This window comes from Platalea leucorodia (genome assembly GCF_965183815.1).
Source record: "Platalea leucorodia genome assembly, chromosome: 3".
Taxonomy (NCBI): Eukaryota; Metazoa; Chordata; class Aves; order Pelecaniformes; family Threskiornithidae; genus Platalea; species Platalea leucorodia.
This window is the reverse complement of record NC_138825.1, coordinates 87,492,438-87,519,331: the sequence shown is the minus strand read 5'-3', so window position 1 is coordinate 87,519,331 and position 26,894 is coordinate 87,492,438. Positions and strand designations below refer to the sequence as shown.

General features: G+C 38.4%; 1 protein-coding gene across 4 annotated transcripts in view; it reads right to left on the bottom strand.

Annotated features, from left to right (window-relative positions):
* The window catches only part of RNGTT (RNA guanylyltransferase and 5'-phosphatase), a 196,842-nt gene that overhangs the window by 25,202 nt on the left and 144,746 nt on the right, over positions 1–26,894 (bottom strand). For 3 of the 4 annotated variants that reach the window (XM_082305218.1, XM_082305216.1, XM_082305217.1), the window contains one exon: positions 7,724–7,790. In XM_082305218.1, the coding sequence (XP_082161344.1) occupies positions 7,724–7,790 (67 nt within the window). Of the gene's footprint in view, positions 1–6,199; positions 6,274–7,723; positions 7,791–26,894 lie in introns of those variants that run through there. The other variant, XM_082305219.1, reaches the window with a different exon arrangement.

The window sequence follows — 26,894 nt, the reverse complement described above, 5'->3', positions numbered from 1 at the left end:
GTAGGGCAGTTTTTTCTTCCTGTTACTGCTGTCACAAATTCTAATTTTGTTTTTTGTTTAGGACACAAAGTCAAAGAAAGGCACCTTGAACTTGGGACAGAAGATTGCAAGATGTGTAACCACTCCAGGTTCCATCAGTTTTACTTCAAGTCCTAGGCTGCCCTCCTGAAAACCCTCTTGCTGCTGAGAATTAACTTTATTTTTAATGTAAAAGCTTCCTGCATTCCCGAGGAAGGCAAACACAGTCCATAACCCTATGCCAGGTAACTTTTCATATATCCCAGACCATGTGAGCACCCTGAAGATAAAAACTGAGATATTGAATTTGACTCAGTCCTTAATGTGAAATCAGTGCAGAGGAAAGGAAAGAGTGGAAAAGGAGGACAGGTTCATGCAGCAGAAGGCGTTATCTCAGCATCGTGTGTCTTCCCATAAGAAGACTGTACATTGTCGTCTTGTAACAATAAACATTAGGAACAAAGCTTAAATTCCCACTCCACTGAGAAATTTATTTTGAAAAACTTTTAAAGTGTTGGTGCTAAAACTATTTCCATGTGTTGACTTCTGCACGACACACAAATATAGGTGGTTTCCACAACACACAGAGTAAGACAGAGAAGGATTTTCTTATGCATCTTCTCAACAGCCTAATACTAGCAATTCCAACGATGCCCAGTGCAGCTTCCACATTTAGCAAGAGGATGTGAAAATCCTTCTGTAACATCCCACAAAACTCTATAAAACATTAGAGCCACCCACCAGTTCTGTTTGGGGACTGTTAACAATAATAAATATAATATTATTAACGTTAATGACTTTATCCTAAAGATATAGTTTGAACTTCAGAAGAGGTAGAATATTATAGAATCATAGAATCATTAAGGTTGGAAAGGACCTCTGAGATCGAGTCCGACCTGTTAGCCTAACTGCCTGGTCCACCTCTAAACCATGTCCCTAAGCACCACATCCACACATTTTTTGAATACTTCCAGGGACTGTGACTATACCACTTCCCTGGGCAGTCTGTTCCAAAATATACAGCTTTATCCTCATTTTGTCTGTTTTAATTCAGAGTGACTGTGTTTAATGAAACATAGGGACTCAGATTATCTGAGTTTATCTTCTTCTTTCACAGTCATCAAATCGTATAATTATCACATTCCTTCTCAACACTGTAAAGGTGTTTGTTCCTAGTGGAAGTTGGATCCAGATCTGTAGCTCTCAAAAGTATTCTTCAGCTTTCAGAATAAAATTATTTCTGTCCAGCATAATCCATTTGTTCTCCTATCATTACTTTCCTAGTTTAGAATAAACTTCTCCCTTTTTTCTTCCTCTCACCACCTGTGTTAACTCTGCTAATCTGAAGATGAAATAATCCTTCTCTGACACCATCTTGCTAAGCTAACCAAGCAAGTTACCACTATTTTTCTTTAATTTGACAGGCCTGTGTTCAACCCAGTGGTGTCTCTTTCAGTTTGAAATCATTTGTCTTCAACGTGAACAACCAGAATCAAACACTTACAGATAAATCTGTACTTCCTTTCTCTCAGGAACATCTCACTCCAGAGATTCTAGGGCTGTATTTGTTGTCTTCTTCAAGCGGAAGGCATGATATCCTTATGTTTTATTCTATGGCATTTCACATCGCACAAAATACACTAACAGCACAAAATAATAAGAAGGGGAGACAGGCAACAAAAAACTCAGATTATGACTTCACCATGATAAATGAGAAATTCTTTCCTGCTGTGGTAGTGAACACAAAAACCTCTGTCAATTGTATGAAAGACCAGTAAGCAAAGCATTGAATAATTAGGGCACCAACATACTTTTACTGGCTGTCAACAGGCACAGAGGGAAAACTTTTACATGTATTTTGCTAAAAGACCGTACAGATCACGTTGTTGTTGTTGTGGAGCTCTGTCAGAACAGCAACTGAGTGTATGGGGAAAGTTGGACTAATTCTCCTCCTAAATTTGGAGTAGTCTGAAGAGATGTACCCTAACAAGGTGCTCCATCTGTCCTCTGTGATTAGACAGTGGCAGTCCACCCAGCTCTGGGACCACTAATTGGTAGTAGAAGCCACTGTCACTCGGGGAAGAAAAACATGCCAGCTTCAGTCAAGAAATCAGCAGCTTATCCTAGCTTGAGAAACAAGCTCTTGAAAGCAGCGAGTTCACCAATTCATGCCTTTGCCCTCTTCTTTCAGGAAAAGACTGTTTTGTAAATTGTGGCCAATCACTTCAGTAATCATCTCCAGATGTTTGATAATGCTGAAGGAGTCATGAGTGAGGCTAGACTTCAGAGCCTGGTTCTCAGACATCAGTTCAGCCTCTATGTCTGGACAAAAGTAAAGCAGCTGTGTTGAAGATGTTTCAGCTCTTGGCAACATTACAGTAAATTCTCTGAGGCGCTGATAAGTTGCCTGCAGATCTTGAAGTAAAGGTGGATGGGTTTGTATCTGGAGGGTCTACTGGTTCTGATGTGATATGATCAGAGAAATTGTTCTCGGGCAATCACCCGTTGCAAGGCCTCTCTGGCAGAGCTCCACTATGCTTCATCATGTTTTAAGTTAAAAATGTATTTGCCGAGGGAAAATGAGCAAATAATAGCTTAGAACCAAACTGCAGTCCTGGAGTGTAGGCGGTAGGTTTAGCTGTCTCAGCAATCAGCAATACTGTTCTCAGGTTTAATAAAATCACAGATAACGGCTACTGAGCTGCAGGTCAGAGGAGAGAGCTTGATTCCTTGCTAGTCCTTGTCAGCAAGACTGCTGTAACTACAGCAGCAAATGCCCCAGAAGCAAACTTAAAACTTTCAGAATCTTTCCACTGGGCTCCTACCATAGAAACAAAATACTAAGAACACATCACTATTTCCAAAATACTCTTTTCAGCATAACTGTCCTCATATTCTATTAAATTGAACAATTCTATTTTGAACAAAGTAGTATTTATTATGAAACTTTTTAATAACTACTCTTAAAATACTAAAAATAAAATAGCAGTAATTAATCTTTATTTAAATGGTAATTTAATGTGTTAAGAGCCCAAAATGAAACTAGTCATTAGCTCAAATAGTAAAGACTGCCAGAAGCTTCATTACTGATTAATAATGGAGAACACAGTGTACTGAAGTTTCCCCTAATCCCAGAAGCAACTAGGAACTGAACTGCAAAAACTTTCAATCCTAATAAATTGATTAAGCAATTATAATTTTCTTTATAGTTATAATTACTGGATATAGCATAGCTACATTTTCATTCTAATCTACATTGATCAAATCTGTATTTTAAAAACAGCATGTCATATATGTTATGAAGACTTCTTGTTCTGTAAACAGGTTAAAAACCCCATAACATATCCTTCCATCAAGTGACTATTATGTATGTTAGGACAATGGATTTAGTTACTTCTAATAAACACAAAATTTCTATGATAAAATTTTTGCTTTAATAGCTTCCTTGCTAGTAAAAGAATACTAACAATATTTAATGTAAATAGATTTAAGAAAGTTTGCCAGTTAATTCCAGCTGATGTCCATACTTTATCTTGCTGATTGAGATTGTCACTTATAGAAATCTTTTTTGTTTCATCCAGTTTCCAAGAGATATTTAATAAATACAACCACTTAAGATCCAAAGAAAGCTGCAAATCAGTGAATTGCTCCCAAGTTCTTTGAATAAATGCAGAAGTATATGACAGTAACTACTACTACTAACATAGCTACTTAAATGGGAAAAGATACAAAAAGTAAACCTTTATGGTGAAACTGTTCTACAACACCTTTGAACAGACACTAGAATTAAACAATAATTTAGAATAATTTCATTTAGAAATAAAATTATTAAGAGGAACTACCCTCTGTGAAATCGATTCCTTCAACATAACCTTAAAGAACAGCCCCTTGGAAATAAAATGCGAATTCATTGTCACAGCAAATTTGACTTTCAAATCACTAATTTATTTAGTACTCTCAGCAGCTAACTGAAATAGCCATCATTTTTATAAGCCACTGAACTTACTGAAACTCACTGAATATTACCCTAGAACAAGAGCAATCACAACCACTATGCAATAACTTAAAAGTTCCGTATCATGAACTCTGTTCAAAGTAGCAACATACAAAATCTTGCAATATCTATGAACTAGCACATCATTGGAAAAGAAAAGTTCCAGGCAGATCCCTCTAGCCAGGATAACACTCTTTTTTCCATTTCTTCTAATCTATCTGCTACCAGATACAGGATTCAAAAGCTTGGGGAGTGAATGCTTCACATTTCTTTTGTATAATGAAGTACAGAGATCAAACATCTATCAAGCACTACCACTGATACCACTCAAAGCAAGTCAGGAGGAAGAAGATCAGGTAATTTCATTTAATCTTACCAGTTCATCTATGTCTCAAAACATTATAAATGTTAATATATACAAATATTAATGAATTATTGATATTAGAAAGGAAGACATAGAAAAACCATCCTAGAAGAGATGTTAGTATTTCAGACTCTTTTCCCAGACTTGCCATCTACAGTCTTCATCATCAAAGTCACTGGTGCAATTATCTCCTGCACAGTTCTGGAAAATCAAACTTGTTTGCTTTTGGGAAGGGGTACTTTGATAAGGAGTTTCCCTCTTGGCAGTTTTGTAAATGCACATAAATTGAAACATGAATTTATTAGTACCAGCATGGCAGTTTCTATGTTTACTATGAATATTTCAAAGGCCTGGTAACATTCCTATTTGTCCAACTGGAAGCACACTAAAATGCATTGGAAGTACTGCTGTATAGTAATGGTTCGCTTTGAGTAATAAATCTACACTGACAGAGGAGTGTAGTGGTTTGGGGCATTCCTTAATGCACACGTTGGGCAAGAAATGCCATATCTTGATAGAATACATAATACTCGGGATGTTTGCAAATGAACATGAGTGGGTAATTTATACAACAAAAGAGACCAATCCATCACACAGTGAGCAAAAGCAAATCTGAACTAAAAGGTTACAAAGACTCTGCCTTATATATATTCCAGGACCAAGTGTGGTTCACAGGTCTTTTTAACTGGTGGAATCATTAGCAACCGCGTATGAAAGACCTGAAGAACTGCTGGGGGAAGAATGAAAGAAACTTGTGTCAACAGTTACAAAAGGCCTTTGTACATCTATAGAGTACAGAAATTTCTTTTCGCAGCACCAACTCTCAGTGTGAATTACTACTCCCCGTTTTTGGTGCTGAAGATCTCTATGAAGTTGCGACCCCATCACCGTACACCAGTTCCTCCTGCTGTCATGCAGCCAACATCCTTCTAGAATCTCCAAGCAATCAGATAGGAGCCTCAATTAAAAAAAGCTTATTGTTTTTGTTAACTGTATGCCATTTCCCAGTTGCAGCTAATAATACAAGCCACGGAAGAGACGACCATGAGACAAATTAGCTTACCACTTCAAGATAACCTTTAGCATCTGAAACAAAGCAAAGCAACGGTGTGCAAATGTACGCCCATGTATATACGTACAAATGTACGCCATGACTATAGCTCCAAAAATAGAAGTTATGTTTTATAGAGTGCAGCTTGCAGAATTAGCTTATTCAAACACGTCTATGTAATTCACAGTAATTTAGTGGATAATAAGCTTTGTTTTGCCTAGGTAGTAACTGAAAGGTAATTTGTATATCCACATTACCTATTCTGTGGCAAACACAACATTTAGGATGAGACTACACCAGTGATATTTTACCAGAAACTCTAATATTAACCTACTCTAAATTAAATGTATGTCAGATATTTATCAACCATTGTACCATATGTAAGGTAAGAACAGCAAACAGAACAGAAAATGTTATTGTGCCCATATCTTGAATATTGTGCCATTCCCTACCTTAAAAAAGGCAACAGTAGAAATACAGAAGGGTACGAAGAACAAAACCAGTGTTGATTGGAGATACTGAATGGTTAGATACAGGGAGTAATTAAATAGATTAAGTTTTTGCAGCTTGGAAGATGCAAGATTGGGGTAATATGGAAAAGAAGATAAAGTCAGGAATAGAAAATGACTGCTCACCATTTCTCCTGACATAAGGCCTAGGTTGAACCAAAATGAATTATTAGGCAACAGGTTTAAAAGAAATAAAATAATACTTTAACTCACAGTGATCGTATGGCTTTGTATGTTGAAAATTTAGTAGAAAATCCCTTAGGCACACACAGGGAGGAAGGTCCAACTGAGTCTATTAAGCACCGGGACGCAGATACAACTTTCAGCAGAGGAGGCCCTGCATGCAAATTGCAGGAAACCCACTGCGTACTTTGTATTTATCCTATTTTTGCAGTCTTTCCCTAAGCATTTGCTAGTGATATGATACTCAGTCCTGCAGTTTGATCCTGCACAGCGTCTGCTTTGCAGCCGTCCTGTGAACAGAAGGGCCTCTCCCTGGCCGCAAGTGATGGGAGGAATACCACTGCTGACTGCAAACGGCTGAAAACGAGTGCAGTATATGCTGCTTCTCTCTCAGATCCACTCAGTGAACTTACAAACTCTTCCCAGCCATGGGGAAAACCTTCTCATTTTGCTGTCTATTATTAGAAATGGATGGGGCAGGCGAGGGTGGGAATGGGGCCTCATTTGGAAGGGGAGAACTGTGTGAGATAACTTTTATGAAGCATTTAAACAAGCACTATTCTGAAGGGTTAGCACCAAAAATATACAAGATTGATTGTGATGAAACTGCTTGCAACCCAAGGTTTCATGCAAGAAACACCTAAATTGTTTGATTATGAGCCAAACTGAATAATATACATGTAGGAACCGGGAAGATGGCAGAAAAGGAACAGGGAAGATGAAAAGCATGCATCTGTTCATTTAAAGTAATTTTAAAACAGTACTGAAGTTTAAGTTAGAAAAAGCAAGTATTAGCTAGATACGGTTGGGAATACTGTTCTTTATATTGTAATTAGGGATGGCAAAGGAACACATCTGAGTTATATAAATTAAGTTTCATTATGATGTAAAACAAAATCAAGGCTTTTAAAATTCTGAGAAGCACAAGCATGTGCTCACCATGGAGGGAACAACGCTGCCAAGAGTGCAGAATATATAGTAATTACAGGTATGGTCTGGGACATGGGAACATTTCAGCATTCTAAAACAGATACCACATTTCCACATCCCAGTGTAATGATTGACATGCTAATGCTTCCCTCTCCTTGTCCTAAGAAAAATCCCAATGAAACTCATCAAAATCAGTCCATATATTCTTGTAAAACATTTTTGTTTGCAAGTGACATGACAATAACTCATTAGCAACTGGCAATTAGAAATTTGAAACTATTATAGTTCAACTGAAGGAAAAGAAACGGTAAGTCAGAAAAGACAAATGATTTTCCAGCAATTGTATGAGTCTTTCATAATAAATCTAATAATACTGGGAAAGCAATCTGTGCTTTTTACTGCAGTGTCTTCCCTGTCAAGGATCACTTTAAGAATTACAAGAGTTCCAAAAGTGGCATTGTTTTAAAATGTTACTGACTTCTTTGACAAGTTAAGTACACAGATGTAACTAGAAGAAAACCCAGAATATTGCAAACATCACCAAAGTAGCACTATTTCCCATTATTTTTCCTAAAATGTTACTGATAGATTGAAGTTCTCTAAATCAAGACTTAAATCATACAGAAGTTAAATAATTTAAATAGCCACCTCCCCCCTCAGCTTATTAGTCATACCTTAATTTGTGCAAAAGGTCTGTCAAAGTTTCCAACATAAAGAAGACCAACATTCTGGGTGAGTAGCCTAAAAAAATGAAAAAAATCTTTTAAGATATCACTTTACATCCATAAGGTTTTTTTTGCATGTCCAATAGTTGTTACTGAACCCTAGCAGGGTAACAAACCTCGTTATGATGGCAAGAGCTACCTTTGCAAAGTTGATTACACAATTCTATTTGAACTACTACAAAAAAGGAAAGATGCGCAGTAAAGATGGATGCACACTGGTAATTTGTGTTTATGGTGCTGGCAGCTCTTCAACAAAATCATTTCACAGGCTTCTTTGTGATGGATGTCACTCAGTAACACAGAAGAACAGCAGGTACGTGCCTTTTCTATTTATTAGAGACCATTAGAGACAAAGGGACAGTAAGAGAAAAGACTAGTAAACACACATTCAGAGCAGCAGGCCTAAGAGTTAAAACAGATTAGGGCAAATAAAAGTACGCACAGTAATACAAATATGACATCACTACAAGTAGAGAAATAATAGAGAATGTCTGCAATATTGTCTAATGGCTTCCTAAATAAGAAGAGCCCCAGATGCAGTTTGTGCCTGCTGTTCTCTTCAACTCTTTATAAAGTCGTTGCGTACACCACCAAGATCCAGAGGGACAGTGAGGTAAGTTCACTCAAATGACTGTTGGTACTTCTGGAAAAGTGTTTTCTGCAGATACCATGCAAGTCAATGTTATTAGTACACAAACTCCAAATCCCAGAGGAACATTACGGTGCCACTGCTATCAACAAGCAGACAAGAACATCACTGGCCACTGGAAAGGTTAGGAGAGCACTGTGCTGTTCAAACTGGACAACCACGATGTTGCTCTTTGCTAAGCAAAGGCACAGTGGTCATCCCCTCCACTTCAGAGGCTCCAAAAGCGTTGCACTGAAGTACAGACAACCCATAAGGAGAACTCTTCGATGACAGACCACTGAAAGAATTTCTGTTTTGACTAAAAGGGATGTTCAAAACCCATCATACTCTTCAGTTGCTCCAAGTTTTCATGAAGTGTTTGCTATTTTGTATTTTCCTTCAATTTTACATCCCATTCCCATTAGCAATAAGTCCTCACATATGGATTAAACTTCCCCCCTAACCAGAAATAACCAGAAAATAAGTACGAATGTAGGCATCATTCTGCTCAAGTCTGACACGGAGATGTCTCTCTCTTTATATACTTCTAATTCATAGCGAGTTATGTTTTTTTCTATAGATACAAACTGGTTGTCATTTTCTAACTAATATCTCACCATCTCCAGGTCTATTTTCATAAACAAAAGAAAACAAAAGCTTAGACGGCAGTAAATCATTGTTTTGTCCTTCAGTTCACACAATGTACACATCTTACCATGATTTTGATTATTCCCAATTCTGACAACAATATGATATATATGACCTTAAACTGGTTCACCAACAGTGGGAATTGGTGGAACTTGGCAAAATGGTGAAGTTGAAGCATTCACGTATATAAAACAAAAGTAAGAAGTGGTGTCAAACTGTAGATCATCTTCAAAAATCTTTTTGTAATTAGATACTGCATACCAAAATTTCCTGGGCATTGACAGAAATACCCAAAGGAAGGAAAGACCAGTAAGGATCAGAGCAGATCAGCCACAGTACGGACAGGCAAGTGGCTTCCTCCCTTTGCCCATCAGCGTGCCTGACTCTGTCGGGAAGACCGGTACTGTTTTGCAACGGTTCTGCAGTACTGACATAGGGAAGTCAGGATGAGCACGTCAAACTCATTTTCAGTCACAGTAAGTCAAATTCATTCAGAATGCGGGTCTTCAGAGCTGAAAAAGCCAGCATATTGATCAAGTCTTCTCTTAAGACTGTAAAGCAAATTCAGAAAATATTTATGGGTTTTCTAAATGAAAAGAAACATAAGGGAAGTAATTAGCGGAAAAGGTTAAACAAGAATCTGTAAAAAGGATTCAGGGTATGTCACCATATTTGAGACAGGGGCACCTTAAAGCAAAAAAAATTGCACATAATTTTTGTAAGGCAGAAAAGAAGAACAAAAAAATCCACTATCTGTATTTCTAGTAAGGAGAAGACATACAGTGTGATTATTCCCACGTGGTTATTCTTCTTCACGTTGTTTTCTTTAACAGATAGAAACGTAGGACCATTAAAAATCTGAGTCTTTAGGACAGCTTTAGTTAGAACATCTAGGGAACCTTAAGATTAATCTTTCCAGAAGACCCCACAGCAGTTTACACTGTTTAATTTGCTATCACTGATGTGCACCCAAAACCTGCAAATGTACTGCAAGAATTGCCTTCCTTAACAGGACCAATACTGACACAGAAGTACAAGCTTATTACTATTTATTCACCTTTCACTGTCTTGGCTGAAAAGTATTTTACTTATAATTTTTTATTGGTATTCACAGGTCACTGCAAAAAGGCAATGTTAATTCAATGCAATGTTAGGAAAATTTTTAGGGAATGGCAAGTTATTTGTAACTCTCCCTTGCTTAAATAAAAGGTCACGTTCATTGTTTCTCTAGCTTTCAAGATTCCTCTCAAGTTCTGAAGTTCAAAATTATATCACCAACAGGCAAAGCCAGTCAGTTTTCCATATAAGCGCTCAATGAGGTTGAAATGAGCATCCCAATATGATCATAATTTAATGCCTTGAAATACTTGTTTTTTCTTCCCCTAAATAGTCTGAACAATTAAAAAAAAATCAAAATCTCATGACTAGTATAAACTCTTTTACTTCAAGGTCTTTCCTGAGCTCTCTTTGAGAGCAGCCCTGTGGCGAAGGACTTGGGGGTATTGGTGGATGAAAAACTGAGTATGAGCCAGCAATGTGGGCTCGCAGCCCAGAAAGCCAACTGTATCCTGGGCTGCATCATAAGAAGTGTGGCCAGCAGGTCGAGGGAGGTGATTCTGCCCCTCTACTATGCTCTCATGAGACCCCACCTGGAGTACTGCGTCCAGCTCTGGGGCCCCCAGCATGAGAAAGACATGAGGAGGCCCACAAAGATGATCAGGGGGCTGGAGCATGTCTTGTACGAAGATGGGATGAGAGAGTTGGGGTTGTTTAGCCTAGAGAAGAGAAGACCTTATAGGTGAGACCTTATAGTCGCCTTCCAGAACTTAAAGGAGGCCTACAAGAGAGATGGGGAGGGACTCTTTATCAGGGAGTGTAGTGATAGGATGAGGGGTAACGGTTTTCAACTGAAAGAGGATAGATTTAGATTGGATAGAAGAAATTCTTTACTGTGAGGGTGGTGAGGCACTGGAACAGGTTGCCCAGAGAAGCTGTGACACCCCATCCCTGGAAATGTTCAAGGCCAGGTTGGATGGGGCTTTGAGCAACCTGGTCTAGTGGAAGGTGTCCCCGCCCATGGCAGAGGGGTTGGACTAGATGATCTTCAAGGTCCCTTCCAACCCAAACCATTCTATGATTCTATGATATCAGCAGAATCTCCGTATTTCAGAGACTGAGCTCACACAGAAGAGTCTGCAGAGGGAAGCAGACTGCAGCAAGAGTCACTGCTGAGACTCTGGATAGGCCAAGCTACTGCAAGAGTGTTACCGCTCCCTCAGTAGTCACGAGTGGCAGTATCAAAAAATGATGTGCCATTGAGGAGAGAGGTGAGATACAGGAGTATGTGCCAATCGCCATCTCACCCATAGGAACTCAGCATGACTGATCTCTAAATTACCATTAAGATGTCCTCCTCACCCATCAGAAAGTTCAAATTATACGTAGTCATTGTTATAGTTCTTCTTTACCACAACACCAGGCTGCAATTTTTAAGTACGTAAAATTAACTTTATACCATAAACTTCAACATGTCGAAATTGATACAGATATTCTCTCCTAATGTTCTCAACTATTTACCCTTTGCCTTTGAAGACTTTCCAATGGTAGGCAGGTTTGGTTATGAGCACTTACATGTTTTCTTATTCCAATGCCCTCTTTTAACATGTCAGTCTTCTATTTCTTACCTAATTTCACATTCGCACAGTTCTATTTTCAAAACACTGTCAGTCGTACTCAACACCTAACCCTGCTAACAGCTGGACATCACCTGTTATTGCCCAAAATCAATACCAGCCTATGAAACAGTGGTGACAGTTTCACAGCACAATTATCATCTTTGAATTTCACCTTCAAGTAATTACCTTAAAATTATGAGAAACCATCGTCAAAAATGCAAATCCCTACTGGCACTTCAGTACATTTACTGGAAAACATGTAGCAACATACAAAGTTGCCTCAACTGATCCGTATTAGCTTACAGATTGATGTGTATTTTATTTGTAGTCTCTTCCATTCAATACATTATCAACACAATTACCATTTTTTTCTGTAAGCAGAAGGAAAGAAACATCATTCCAAGAAGCAGTGGTTCTTTAAGACATGCTGTCCATACATAACATTACACTCCCCCTACTCCTGTCCCATATACCCAAGCAAGCAGACTGCTAGTCCGACATGCCTATTTGGGCTGTATCGTTATGCTCCATGCAAACAGCATAAAAAACCAAAAAGTATCAGCATGAACCATTTCTGACTTTTGCCAATACAATGTCAAGGTCTTAAAGGACTTTTCAGCACCAAGAAAATGCTGTCATATAGTTACCACCAAATGCCATATTTTCTGCCTTCAGAATCCTAGATTTGACCTTTTTTGGGATGCAAAACATAATTGTGTTTTCAAAATCCAAGTTGCAGGAGCCAGGCACTCCATGACTCTGGGGGAAGCTGACTGAGGGAGTGGGCACGGTCAGGCACAACAATCTGAGAAAAAGTAGTGGCAACAGTGATGTGAGGGGGATAAATGCAAATAAATATAAGGGAGGATTAAGGGCTTGGGTGAAAGGAAACTTGGAATAAAGCAGAGAGATGGCAGGGAATGTGGAACACAAGAGGGAAGAGAGGTATAAAGGAGTGACAAAGCAGCCCTCTGCGTTGGAAAGCATTGGAGCAGAGCTCTGGGCTGGAGATGATGGGTGGATTAGGGCTACAAGAGCAGCAAGGACCGATTTACCACAGAGCTCGCCCTCCCCGAACGCAGCTGACCTTGCTTTGGGGGCTGGGACTGTCCCAGTACCATCGCCCCCTTCCTACTGCCTTTGGCCATGGGAAGCAGCGCAACCCTTGGCTATGGACTTACAGGGCAGCACATTTCAAAGAAGCCCGATCAATTCCTTTTCTCCACACACGGTCTCTTCCCGGTAACTCACTAAGAGCTGTCTGTTAAGATGAAGGTGGGTGTTTCAAGATATTCTGCACAAAGATTCAGGCACAGCTCACCGACACACCAATGCTCCAGCTGTTAAGTAGTACTTTGTGAAGGCAGAAAATAGGCATCAAATAGTTCCTCTGTGTCTTGTTGGGAGGTATGCCTTGAGGACACCACTTCAGCTTGATCTGAACCTCAAACAAAGGGCTGCCTTGAAAGTCTGCCCAGGCTATCAAACAGAGTCATGCAAACTGTGGAGCTGAAACCATAACTTCTGACCAGTCATACACAAACCAGCTGGAAGTTTCCCTCTGGGCTATCTGGATCCTAGTGCTGCTGTGCAGACTATGGAAGGAGGTTTCCAGAAAGGAGCATGCAGAGGAATAAAGGAGCAGGGTGGAGCCAGGAGCCGCTACCTCTCACAGGAACAAGTTACTGCAGATTAGCTGAACGCGGTAACTTGCTCCTGTGCGAGGCAGCAGCTCCTGCGCTTGCTCTGTTGCAAGACCGGTGGCATATCGTGCAGGAACACGGACTGAGACTTGCAGCTCTAGCCAACAGCACAGAGGTCAGACAGGCTTGGAAAGCAGAGGGTATGGAGTGCAAAATGCAATGTGTGCAGTAGAAGGGCTGAAAAGAGCTAAGGTAATTGGCATTGGAAAAGTAGTATGTGCCGAAGGAAAACGATGACCAACGAAGAGGCATAGGGGCTTGAGTTGTCTGTTTTTTCAGGATGAAAGCTGCCATGAAGCAGGCAGTGCAGGCATGCAGAGCTGCCTACAGCAGTGCTTCAGTTATTCACTACCCCTATGAAATAGAACGTGTAACTTCTTCCTTAAATTTCCACAATATTCACCAAAACCCCAGAACTGATGACAACTTATTGAATAGTATCTTGCAGTATTTGTATTAGGCTATCCTAAAATTTAACATGACGTACATCATGGTTGAAGAACAATTCATCACTCCACATAAATCAAGTCACTAGATTCTGTATTTCTGGTGTTATTCTTGACTGGTGCCTGTTCCTTTCACTAGCTCTTGCACCCACCAAAAAGCCTGACTCTAGATGAGTTTGTGTTTGTTTTTAAGAGCTCAGTAAGTGCTACAGCCTGCCACCAAAGCTTTGCTACATATAATAAAACTTCATTGTTACACCACATAACGAGAAAAGTATTTGAGTGCATGCAAGACTGCAGAAACTTCCAAAACTCAGCTTGCCAGCTGTGCGTATCTGTACTTCTAATGAGGGTGTAGATGGAAGGGACTGCTTTCAGCAAAGGATGAGGGGCAGCTCCTGCTGTGGTCTGTTCTACCTGAAAGAACTCTCTCCAGATCAGACAGGGTTTCTTCTGGTTGATCTGAACGGTGGACTGATACCCGAAACACCCTTGGTGTCTGCCTGGAAGGGATTTTGCTCTAGCAGATATGACTAAACAGGAATGCCAATTCGACTGATGAGACAACGGGATTAAGATGCATGGACTACTTCCACTTCACAGTCAGAAGCAGCAAGTAGCTACAGTGGGGCTGGGATCTGATCTAACAACTTCATCCTTCATATGCTGCGGAAAGACATTTACAGTCTTCACAGAGGTTGCTGGTGAAAATATTTCAATGCTGAGAAAACATGTATCAAGAGTGGAAGAGATGTGAGACAAAATGGAAAGCAAAACCAATCCTGACTCTCAGTGGGGCTACTGACCCTTGTGCACATCTGTATCTTTATTGCTAAGAACATCTCAGAATACACATTGATGGCTGTTGAAGGCAAAAAATGGAATACAACCTGTTTAAAGTATAAATTGGACAGTTGGATAAAATTTTAGGGAAATCTCTGTGACCACAGTCACATTCTGAACTCCCATATTTAAAGCAACTATATAATAGGGATTAATATTAGTTATGGTCTTAATATTTTTACATTTCATTTTAAAATATACCTTTTGTGTGGTAAGCATATACAAAGAATTCCACTGTTATGCTCTATATATGCTTTTAACTGTCTCTAAAAATCGCTCCAGATGCATTTCACATTTTAGGCAGAAATGACTGTTATAAGTTACAAACACAGATGAACAGCCCTTGGAACAGAAACAACACCTTTGTAAGTTCAATAACTGTATTTTCAAACACTATTTGAATGTTTTTCACATATAGCTTTCAAGATAAAGGTAGCTTTTACACATAATTTTATCAAGTTTGTATTCCATTATGCAAAGGAATTATCCCAGTATATCATCATTGCACATGATGACATGAGCGCAATTAAAGGATCACGACACAGCAGTGTCGTGAAACATTCCGTGTTTATCCTGTGTTCACTTAAACTGCGAGGGAAAACTGTGCACTGTCCTGCAATATCTTAACCATGGAAAGAGAAACAGTTTCTCAAGTAGTCTCTTGAACTGTAACTTGGATTCTACTACAGTGATATTACAATTATATTTTGCTTCTTGCTTATGATAATCATTCCCCACTGGTTTTCAACTCTAATTACGTATTTTCCAGGAATATGAAATTGAAAGAAAAAGCAAGAAGAAAATCAGAAAAGCATAAATAGAGAATTATAAAAACTGATGTTAGGGTCAAAAGAATTAACTATTATTAATTAATACTTACTTAACTATTAATTAATTTCACAGACTAATGTAAGTGTAACATAGTGAAAATATTATACTAGGTATTATGAAATATAAAAGTATATAAAAGGATCCAATACAAATTTTGGAAAAGGCTAATACCAGTGCACAGATAAGCTTGCGAATTTAAACTGACATGCATATATGGTCTGCAAACAACATGCATTTCATTTTGTTCTAAAAGTATGAAGAGCCAAAGAACTGGACAGTTCACAGGAGCAGTAGTGAACCTTGCACACAGAATACTGACAATGGCAAAGCAGGGGCTTCACAGGCAAGACAGAAGAGCTCTCTCCTGCTTTCTACAGTGCATTTATCAAACCTCATTTTCAGGCTATGAAAATATCCTAACAAAATTTTTACTCACCAGTCATGCAAGAAAACCTTTTTGATGGACAGATATAAGCTATTCTAGTATAATCATCATGGTAAAGAGTAGGCAAATAGACTGTATATCTGATTTAGGACATTCTTCCTCAAATTAGAGCACAATTGAAAAAAGCTATGAGGGAACTGGAAGAGATACTATGCACAGCTGGTCACATTGTAAAGATGAAAAAAAACCTGGGTTTGAACTTGAGAGGGGAAAAAGGTTAGGGAGGGATACAGTCAAGTGTTAAAAAAAGAGACTGTAAACAATTTTACAATATTAAAGTAATCTCTCCAATAAAAAAAAAAAAAACATAGAAATGTAGGCAAAACCTTTTCATTCAGTGAATTCTGAATTTGCAGAATATCCTAAGCCAAGTTAATGGTGATGGCAATTAACATAAAACTGTATTCTAAGTAATATTCATGGGGAAAAATGCAGCGGATAGCACAAACTGCAGACTTGAATTTAACACCCTCAGCCTTCCCACAATAGCACTCCAACAGTGTGTGTTATCAGTTGTATGAATAAGCATGCTGCTTTCTGAAACACATGCAACTCAGGCAAAAATATCAACGTTATGTGCTAATTGCCCTTCATAGGAAAAGCTGCTATGCGTAATACTTGAAAGGCTTCACTGAACTACCTCACTCCCTACAGTAAATCACTGTCTGTCACTGACTATTGATAACAGGAATCTAGGCAGTAACTGATCCCTGAAAGACATACTTCCACTGAATAATGTCACCACTGTTATATACCAAACCTAATAAAAATTACACTTACAGAGCTCGAAACTGCAAAACGAAGTGACCTCATATTTGAGGTAATGGTCTGCAAGTGATTCTAGATCATGGTCAAAAAGAATAAACTGACAAATATCAAGGTTCACTTGGAGTTAGGAGGGTTTAATTTGCATTATTTTTGTGTTTGGCTGTTGGGTTTTTTTTGGAGGGGTGTTTGTACACGAATGCTTTCCTAGAAACAGGGAGATTTTTCAGGAAACATTCTTGCACTTTATAACTAAAACCACAACATCAGGTGTTTCCAAAAGCGCTTCCTTTTGTTTGCTGCGTTTATGGCTAGCGCTGATAATATCTTAACGTTTGTCCAGGCTTTGCCTTACAGGCAAATCACATAAAGAAGCATTTTGACTGCATTTACATATAACTTATCCATAAAAAGTAGGAAGGAGAAGTAAGTAGAAACAAAAAGTACCCATTAAATAATCATGCCCATTCCTCTACCAATGGAATACTGTTCCCTGTAGTATAATGAGCAATTTGGCCAGGCTGGCCATAAATTATCTGAAAAATGAGGCTGCTTGCCTTGTCCTTTGGGAGATTATTACATAGTCTGAGAGATTTCACTATTACAATCTATTTTTGATAGTAAACGTCAATTTTTCTTTCTGAATATCACCCCTTTCATCTCACTGAAATATAGGACAGGAGTTAGGAACTATTCCCAATTTGCTGAAAGACCTGCCTGACACAGGCTGTGGCTGCAACTACGCCCAGATTTATCCACATATCACAAAGCAAGAGCACTCACGCAGCCCTTCAGCAGACTCGCTGGAACACTGCAAATCCACATTCTAGTCTAGGACCCCATAGGGTCCTTTCACCTTGGCCATCTTTTAAAATATAAGAGAGACCACCATACTAGCAAATCCACCACCCAGAATTAAGTGAAGAATTGACACCACAACACAAAGCTTTATATCAGGAGACTTCGATAAAATAAGAAGTCTAATTACAGATATTTTAAAGTCGAAACAAAGACATTTTAAGTGTCTCAGGAGCTACGTAGAAGAAAAATAGATTTCTAACAGCAAATAAGATATAGAAGACATAAATGAGATAATAGCAAAAAAATCTCAAGTATATCCAAGTACAAAACTGGTAAAAAAATTCAGTAGATTCACTTGATCATGTGGAAATACAAGGAGCAACTAAGGAAGACAGGTAGACTGCTGAAAAGCTAGGGGATTTGTTTGTACCCACGGAAAAAATCAAGGCACCTAGTCAGGAACACTTTTTTTTAGTTACCAAAATGAAATGCCTGCAGAAATAGATGTAGTAAAAAGAAAAGCTCTGGGGATATATTGATAATTAAGGTGAAATAAATCACCAAACCCTGATGCAACACATCCAAGATTTCTGACATTTCTTAATATGGAAGGTCTGAATTGTTATTAAAAAAAAAGTCAATCTTTAATAGCCAAATAGGGTAATTTCTGCAAACTTCTGAGTCCTACCCTTTAGCACAGCATTGTTCAGAATGCCCACCTTGGCCACGCATGGCAGTGCTACTCAGGAGGCTGCACATCCCCTGCATTCACACTGTGGCTGCATCTGCCTCTCTTTTGATCATTTTAATGAAAGAGTGCTCAAAAAAATAGTGGGGGCCAGGAGAGGCACCACACTGATATAATCAATTCAGACTGCCAAAAGGCTTCTGTTACAGTCTTCCACAGTAATTTATTTTTAAAAAAATAAAACTAGGCAGTAAGTACTTTTATATGAAGGAGGCTACTTACTGTTATGGATCAAACCCTGATTAAGAAACTGGACAGGAAGAATAAATGGTCAGATTTCATCTTGGCAAAGGCCAAGTGACTATTCAATTTATGTAACAGACCGTTTAATATATTTATTAGTAATCTGAAAAAGTCATGAACAGAGAAAGTCTGCTGATGAAGCAAGTTATGATGCAAAGGCTGGCAACTTTAGCTAGATTGCAAAGTTCATCACTTTGAAAGGAAGCTGATGCCATACTTACAATCACCCTTACAACCTTAGCATTACTTTCCTCTGCAGTGAAAGATATGCGCTCCTGTGTGTATGAATTAGGGAAAGGTACTTACCCATTTCATTAAGGAACGTATCATAACGTATATGAACCTAGCAAGTAGAACTCTGCTATTTCCTAACATTCAAAGGCTTGACTTTGAAGCTCACCAAACTTTCTTTCTGCATGAGGTTTTGTCATTTCTTTGTCCTTGGTCTTTCTATTTTTAAAATAAAAGTATTAAAACAAACTTCCCACATCACTATTCTTAATCATCAGAGCAGAGCTGGAAATTGAAATATTCAGCAATTTTAACACAGGTTGCTATTGCTGAAAAACCACGACAAAGAATTGGCAGGAAAGCTGTGATGGGGTGGTCTCATCTGGCTGTAACGTCCCCCATTCTGCCCTTCATTTGTCAGCACAGCTGCTCCAACAGTTTTCTGGTTTTCCCAGTGCCCCGCATGCCGCACCAGTGGTGGCAGGACCTCACGGCAGTCCCAGACTTTGGCAGCTAACACTTCCAATAAAAGAAAGCAGGCCACTCGGCAGATTTGCCAAATTTAGAGAGAATTCCTCTGCAATACAGAAAAGGTACTTCTGCATCCCATGGAGGTGACTCTACCACATATCAAAAAAATGATGAATTATGGATGCAAAAGCTTTTCAGAGAAAATACTGTAAACCACTCTGAAGCACAGCATATGGTATCCCAAGTAAATCAGTTGGTACCAGTATCCTTTTGACAAGGCAGGGCAAACCACAGATTGATCAGGTGATCCATATTTCATTTCTCATAACAAAAGAACAAGGGGTGATTGAATTATGACGATTGAGGGAGAATTCAAATCTGATAAATACTTCATCACAAAACACACAATTAGACTGGAGCTCATTGACACTGCCCTGGTGTGCAAGTGAAACGGACTGAACACGCAGGTGCATAATAAAAACATCTAGAAGACTAAGGATTCATCTTTAAAATAAAACAGTAAAGAATATAAAATTCACTTGTCTACATGGATCAGAGATATAATCAGTATGAAAATTCCCACCTTCTTATTAAAGATCCTCCATGGGAAGGGATTATGGAAGAGCACTCTTAGCCATATGCATGGCAGACCGCTCCAACTGATTTCTTTTTCTTCCTGTTTCCCCACACCACTTTAATGATTTATTAAAACTAAGTATTTTATTAATCATGCACAACCACAGAAATTTTCGAATTACAGTCTACAAACCATTTAGGTATGGGTTCCTAGGGAGCTACGCAGATCGCAATCCCGAAGTGAAGCCCATAATGAACAACAAATTGTTTGTCTGGAATTGGGAGTGATAGGCACCCAGCTGCCATCTACCCAGACACAAGTGTCACCAGCAGAACGCATGAACACCCGTCTGCTATGAACAAACCTGCCACCCAAAATAAGGTAGGAAGGCTGTCAGAGACTTCCTGAGCTCCACTGAATGCTTCACTCTTCTTTCTGAAACCTGCACAGATGGTGCAAGATCTAGCTCCTCTGTTCATTATAAAATTAAGCCCCTCAGCGTATTCATTATATGAACTTTTAACTGAAATTTCTTTTACAGAAATTCTTCAGGTAGTAATAAACACAGAATGAAGTATTCTGCACTCTGAAGTATTAACAAATGCAGTTGAAGCACTTTCCTGGGTGTGACAAAAGAAAAGACTATTACCTTTTAATACCAACTACCAACACTGTAATACGGATTATTGCACCTGTAATCTAGAAGGCATTTGCAATAAAGCTGCCCTGTCTTTCTGGTGTATTACTCTGCTCAAAAAAAAAAAAACACAAAAAAACAAAAAAACAAAAAAACCAAAACGGTATCCTTACACATAAGGCTCCTTTCTCTATGAGGAAAATTGCTGCTCTGCTATTGGGGTGCTCTACCTCATTTCAGAAGTGCCACATCTCCTCCAGTAACCCCTTTCTCCATTCCTCTTTCTTTCCGTTACTTGTGACTTTAACACTCAGCTGCCCCTTGGTTTTGTTTTGTACAGGCTTTTGAAGACGACTGTCTCCCTCCAATGCACTTCCCCGTCTTCCCCCTTCTTCCTTCTCCAAACTTTAGCACCACTTATGCTGATTCCCAAATTTAGAGAGGGGAAGCATGCTTTTCTTGGAGCCGCCAGGAGGGGAGTGGGAATGCACTGGAATGATGGCAGCTTGGACGATGCTAAGAAACAGAAGGCAGCCAGCAAACAGATTAGGAACAAGAAAACCTTCTGAGATGCCTCTGCTCCACACACAGCATTTGCTTCACAGCAACAGCTCCCAGGTTGAGAACTACCATTCCAGTTTATCCTGAGCAGCCACGATCTCCACGGCAATATAAACCTGATGCAGCTACTACAAACACACGGGGCACTAGCCAGGCTCCCTTCTTCCCAGGCACTTGGGGTACAGTCACATCTGAGTTCACAAACACCCCAAGAAGTCCCATGCAGCCGGACCCACTTGCTTGCCTGCGCAAGGGCTGAGGAAGAGGACCAGGAAGCATCATCATCTTAGGGAGCTGCTTCTACAAGACTTTTGGTCCAATATAACCATTTTGCAAGCTCTTCATATGCTCTCTGTATTCCTAGTCTCTTCTTTTCCAATGCCAGCTTTTTAGACTTTACTTGAAATTATTAACCTATTTTGTGACACACTCTCTAAAAAGTCAAAACAGCTGAGGCCTGGGTGATGAGCAACTTGAAAAAAATGTATCTTTCTCATAAACTGAGGGAAAAAAATAATTGAATTCTTTATAGAAATTGCTGTATTATTATTATTATTACAAAAAGAGAGCATCTTTTCATTTACTGTCCTGAATGATGAATTTTTATTATGTAGGGCACAAGTGAAAGAGCAATTATGATTAAATGCTAACTGCATAGGACAAAAAATTAGTTACTTCCAGTCCCTGGCTGATAACTACTGATTTAACTGGTATCAGGATGACCTGCTCTGTCTCTTCTTTCATCTGTTTCTGAGAAGATTTATGTAATGTAAATTATTAAGTTATTAATTAACAAATGCACAGTAAAGCAGGGGGTTTTTTTCTTTCCTTTTTGCAATATGCCTCTACGACATCATTTTTTACTGCAAGCAATTTTGCATGTCCTTTTGGACTATAATTTACCCTTGACAAAAAAAGCCTGCTAAAAAAAAATCAGTGCAACATGGTTCAGTATATTTTGATTTTCCAAGCAGAAGATCCTCATGGCAGTATTATAAGCTACCTGCATGGATAATAAGCCTTTTTAGGTAATATAGTTAACTGCAATTAATTGGAGGTATTACAGAAAAAAAAAATTCACATTGTTCATTATAAACACTGTGAACTTAATTCAGATCTGATTTAAGGTAAGACAAAGTCTGTAAGAAAAAGTAGTATGTTTTCTTAGACTAAGAGATATAGCTAGGAAAAACAGGGACTGGAGCATGCAAGTTAATCTCGAGTATGAAGAAAGACTTTGATGTCTCAAAATTTGGCTATTTTTAAAATATATATGATAAGCATAACAAAATAACATAAGTTATTGCCTTTTCCTGTGTACCCAGTCTTACCTACATCTTCAGACCATCAGAGAGAGAAACTTATCAACCGGCACACAGGAATGCTATTTCAGCTATTTCATGGAAATCCTATGCATTTTAACCAGGACTTTAATCACTTTGGAGTAGCAACTGACAGCAAATAAAAAATAATCACCTTTACTGGGAAATCAACCCTGAAGACTCACATGCAAATACGGGTGAGAGAAGGAAAGGAGAACAAATAAAACTTTAGCAGGAACACAAAATTGAGTCTATCTGGGAACAGTATCACAGAAGATGAGAAGACACAGAAGAGAGAAAAGGGCAAACTGGTAGAGCACATATTCCTGTAACAGATGATGGGAAACCTACATTTTAACACATCCCTGCTGTCAAGTTTTACACCAGCTAGGAAACCCAACAACAAAGTGTCTCATATCTTCTTTTACAACCTGGTTTCTTAAGAGAAGTGCAATGTAGGAGTGGTCGAACTTATTCCATTTACTCAGCTACTACAGATCTGTGCTCTGGATCTACCTGTCCCAGCACAAGCAATGCACAGCCCCTGGGGTTGATTCTTTTTGGAGGAATTCAGTTTCTTTTGGATGCTAGGCTGTAACCGTAACATTCCTCTGCTACTTTTTACACACACGGACTAGTGACAATGGGATTACTTTGACATTTCCTACAATTCTACATTTTTTGTCTAATATATTTAATTTCAAATTCAGAATACTGCTTTAATTTTTCACATCCAGCACTTACGCTGGAAGAAGACTTATCCATGATTGATTTAAAATGCACAGAAAAAGAATTAACTCTAGGTTTACTTTATATGCACACACTTACTTTCCTGAACCAGTAAAAGGACATCTATCAGACAACAATTAAAACAAATGCTGCAAAATCAAGTTTTAATTGTTCCTTCAGAGAAATCCTTTATCTGTTTAAAAATTAAATAGGCCATTCCTTTCTTTGAAGCTACTTTCAACACCACCTTGTTATTATGCCAGAGAAAATTTATTATCAGACAGCAAACAGGCACTTAATTCAGGTATAAATCACTCAAAGCTAAAGATAAAATGTAATTATTGTATTTGACATTTGAAAACTAAAAGAAAGAAAAAGAGAATTGTTTTCCTTAGGACCAGAATGCAGGAAGAAGGGCTTTTAGACAAGCTAGAGAATTCTTGTTCATTAAGTTGTTATGAAGACACCCAGGCTAAAGAAGTCTGAGTGAGGAAAGAGGGTGCAACCTCATACTTGAGAGCTTGCGAGAGTTGCAAAATTATTTCTTACTCAACTTTCTCAAGCTTGCACACATGGCACAAACAGATTTTCTGCAATTGTCCCAATGTCCCAGCCGGTTCTGTAGGTCCAACCTCGTCTGTTTTCACTGCAGTGGAAACAATGGTTATTCTCCTCACTATACATTATCCTTTCTCCATTCATCAGGTTTTAATAATGCTTAGCTCGTCTAAGCTTATCAGTGGTCTTTCCTTATACAGAAGACTGGTTGGTATCTACAGAACCTCAGAGTTCGGGGCAGGGGGGGTGGTGGTTTTGTTGTTGGTTTTGTTTAACTACAGCAAACTTGAGTAGAAAGCTGCTGTAGCTACCAGTAAATAAATAGCTGATTATCTAAAATGAGGGTAGAGAAATAAGCTCTCTGGAATTAAGGTTTTCTCCACCTCACTTCTTCCCCCAACACATCCTTTCTCACTGCTAGCATCATTCCGTAACTTCTGTATATCTGTCTTTGCAGGTCCCCTTGGTAATTAAACTTCAGGATGAGGCTTTGTCAAAAAAAAAACCAAACAAACCTGCCAGCTTCTCTGTTGTTTTAGAGATTCAGAAACCCATTCAGTATTTTTTTAAAGTTAATTTCAAGTTAAAGAAACTATTTGTGATCTTGGAGCTATTGCAACACAAAAATTAACTTTAAGTTATCACCACATTCTTGCCCTTTTGTCATATCCATCTCTGTTTTTCTGTCAGAAAAAACTTTCTATGCACTTTATGTCTTATAAGAAATTCATATGAATTCAAATTTAGTGAATAAAAGGAATAATTTAGGTTGAGCAATAATAGAGATACCTCTTCTGCATTAAGCAAGAGTACATAACTAGATTGCACTTTTTAAATATTCACAGTAAAAAACTGCAACAGAGAAGCAACTCTGCAAAGTCTACATCTATAATATCTTTATGTTCTGGATTTCTGGATTGTTTAAAAATATTTCTGAATGCAACTTTTATTTAAAAAGAACAATCAGTTTCATAAGACAGCTTCCAGCAACAAACACACACATTTGGACTAAATGCTATATAAAATCCTTTGGGAAATGAATGATCCTTGGTCTACACAACAGAAAGCAACAGAACAGATAATGCTGTATAATTTCAATATTAGTTCTTTTCTGCACTAGTCAGGGCTCATTCCTCTTCCTCAGGCTTGTCTAGTAAACTTTTCAACAAGGTAAGTTTTTAAGTAATTGGTACAGGCTATGCCATGCTTTAAATGCATGGAACCAATTTATTTTTACTCAAAGTGTTTTACAAGTGTAAAATACTGGACACAGACTGCATACAGGTGTGCCTTTTGCTGATACAGGCTCTATCAAACCACAAAAATTTGCCAGCCAAGTAATATCAAAGAATATTAATTTAATCTCTGAAAAAAGCAGGATATCATCTTCAGAAGACACTTGAAAAATTCCTCCATAGTGCACGTCTCTGAATATTACAAAGAAACAATTGGCATAGACGTAAAAAATTTTAAGTTGTGTAATAGCTTCCTCTTATTTTTAATGTAAAAGTGAAACTAAGGTAAACAACAGAGAAATTATCATTGTTTGCACAGAAACCATTCGTCATACCCTATTATAAGGCTGAGTAAAAGAGCAAAATGATCAGTTTTGATTATCCAGTTTTAGTGACATAATTCAAATAACTGAAGCTTAATATTTCTGCTGTTGAAACAAGCTGTATTTATGAACTATCTCAGCTGGAAGAAAGCATTTGTATGCCATACCATATCATTGTCTCTTCTAAAACCAAAACTTTATTCTAGTTTATCATGATATGCGATTCATCTTCTGAAACACAATTTTCTTAACAGATAAGTAATGTGTGAAGATTTTTATCCAAGTGAGTATTGTGCAGAAACTAAGCACAAACATCTCGCTCAGTGAGGCCTGAGCGTCATTTCTGCTTCTCTTCTCGAATGAGAGCAGAACAAACAACATTGAGTCCTGAATCAGAACTATGTACAGACCATTATCATCACAAATTAAGAAGTCAGAAATGTTATTAATACATTAGTTGAGAAGGGTTAACCATGCCCATAGCCAATTTTCCCTTCTGGAGGGGAGAGAACAGTTCAGAGCCTTCATTAGGAGATATCCAATTCACTTCTGAGTCCATCTATCCTGCTGTATTCTCCAAATCCAGTGATCTCCTACCATGGAATATCCGCTTTCAAGCAGAATTTTGTGCTCCTGAGTAAAAAGATTAAAAACTGGAGCATTTGAGATTTGATGCTTTAACATTCACCAAAAGAGTGAAGTACTTTAATAAACATCTGTGAGAGATGATGGTTTTGATATGCAGACTTGAGAGAGGAAAAAATAAAATAAACAAGTTCACTATCCTGGTTCATTCTCCTCATTCCAATCTTCTCTACCCTGTAATTAAAGGTACACCCATTATATTTCATTTATAATCCACTGATAAATATTTGCTCACAGATTTGCAATCTTCTAATACTTTGTGAAAAAAGGCTTTATTTTGAAGTATGAAAATAGCCAAAGAGTATAGCTTTGAAAATATTTAGTCGTTTTAAGGGAGAAAAATGCCATCTGCTGGGTACAGCTGAGGACTGTCCTTTTCTTACTAACACACCATGCTGCCCTGAGCGAGTTTTCTCTTCACTTCAGACTTCATTTTTCCCATCTTGAAAACTGATACAGATTTATGCAATGCTTTTGGGGAGTATGTAAGAGTGGCCTCATTAAAACTGTGTAACATAAAAATTCTTACTGTCATATCTCTCAGAGATCGGGAGGTCTGACAATAGATAGGATGACTAGCATTCGAATAAGGATGCTTTTAATCTTTCAAGAACATTAGAATTGTCCCTAAACCCCTCAATACTTCACATGCTTTTGTATGTCCACATATATAAATTTTGCAGTTAGTTAATTAAAAAATTATTCAGCTTATACATACAAAGAAGAGCAACATGCTGGTGTTTGTTTCTCTATTAGTCATATACGACTTTTCTACCATTCATAAGCCAGCGATGGAACATTGGTTGGTAAAGTACAGATGCAGAACCAGTTAGTTATCTAGCTTAAAAGCACGAAATCAAGGCACTGAAAATCACATTGCTCAAGCAGGAAAAAAAACAAAAAGGAGAATCACAGAATCATAGAATCTTTTAGGTTGGAAAGGACCCTTAAGATCATCGAGTCCAACCGGTAACCTAGCACTGCCAAGTCTGTCACTAAACCATGTCCCTAAGCACCACATCTACCTGTCTCTTCAATACCTCCAGGGATGGGGA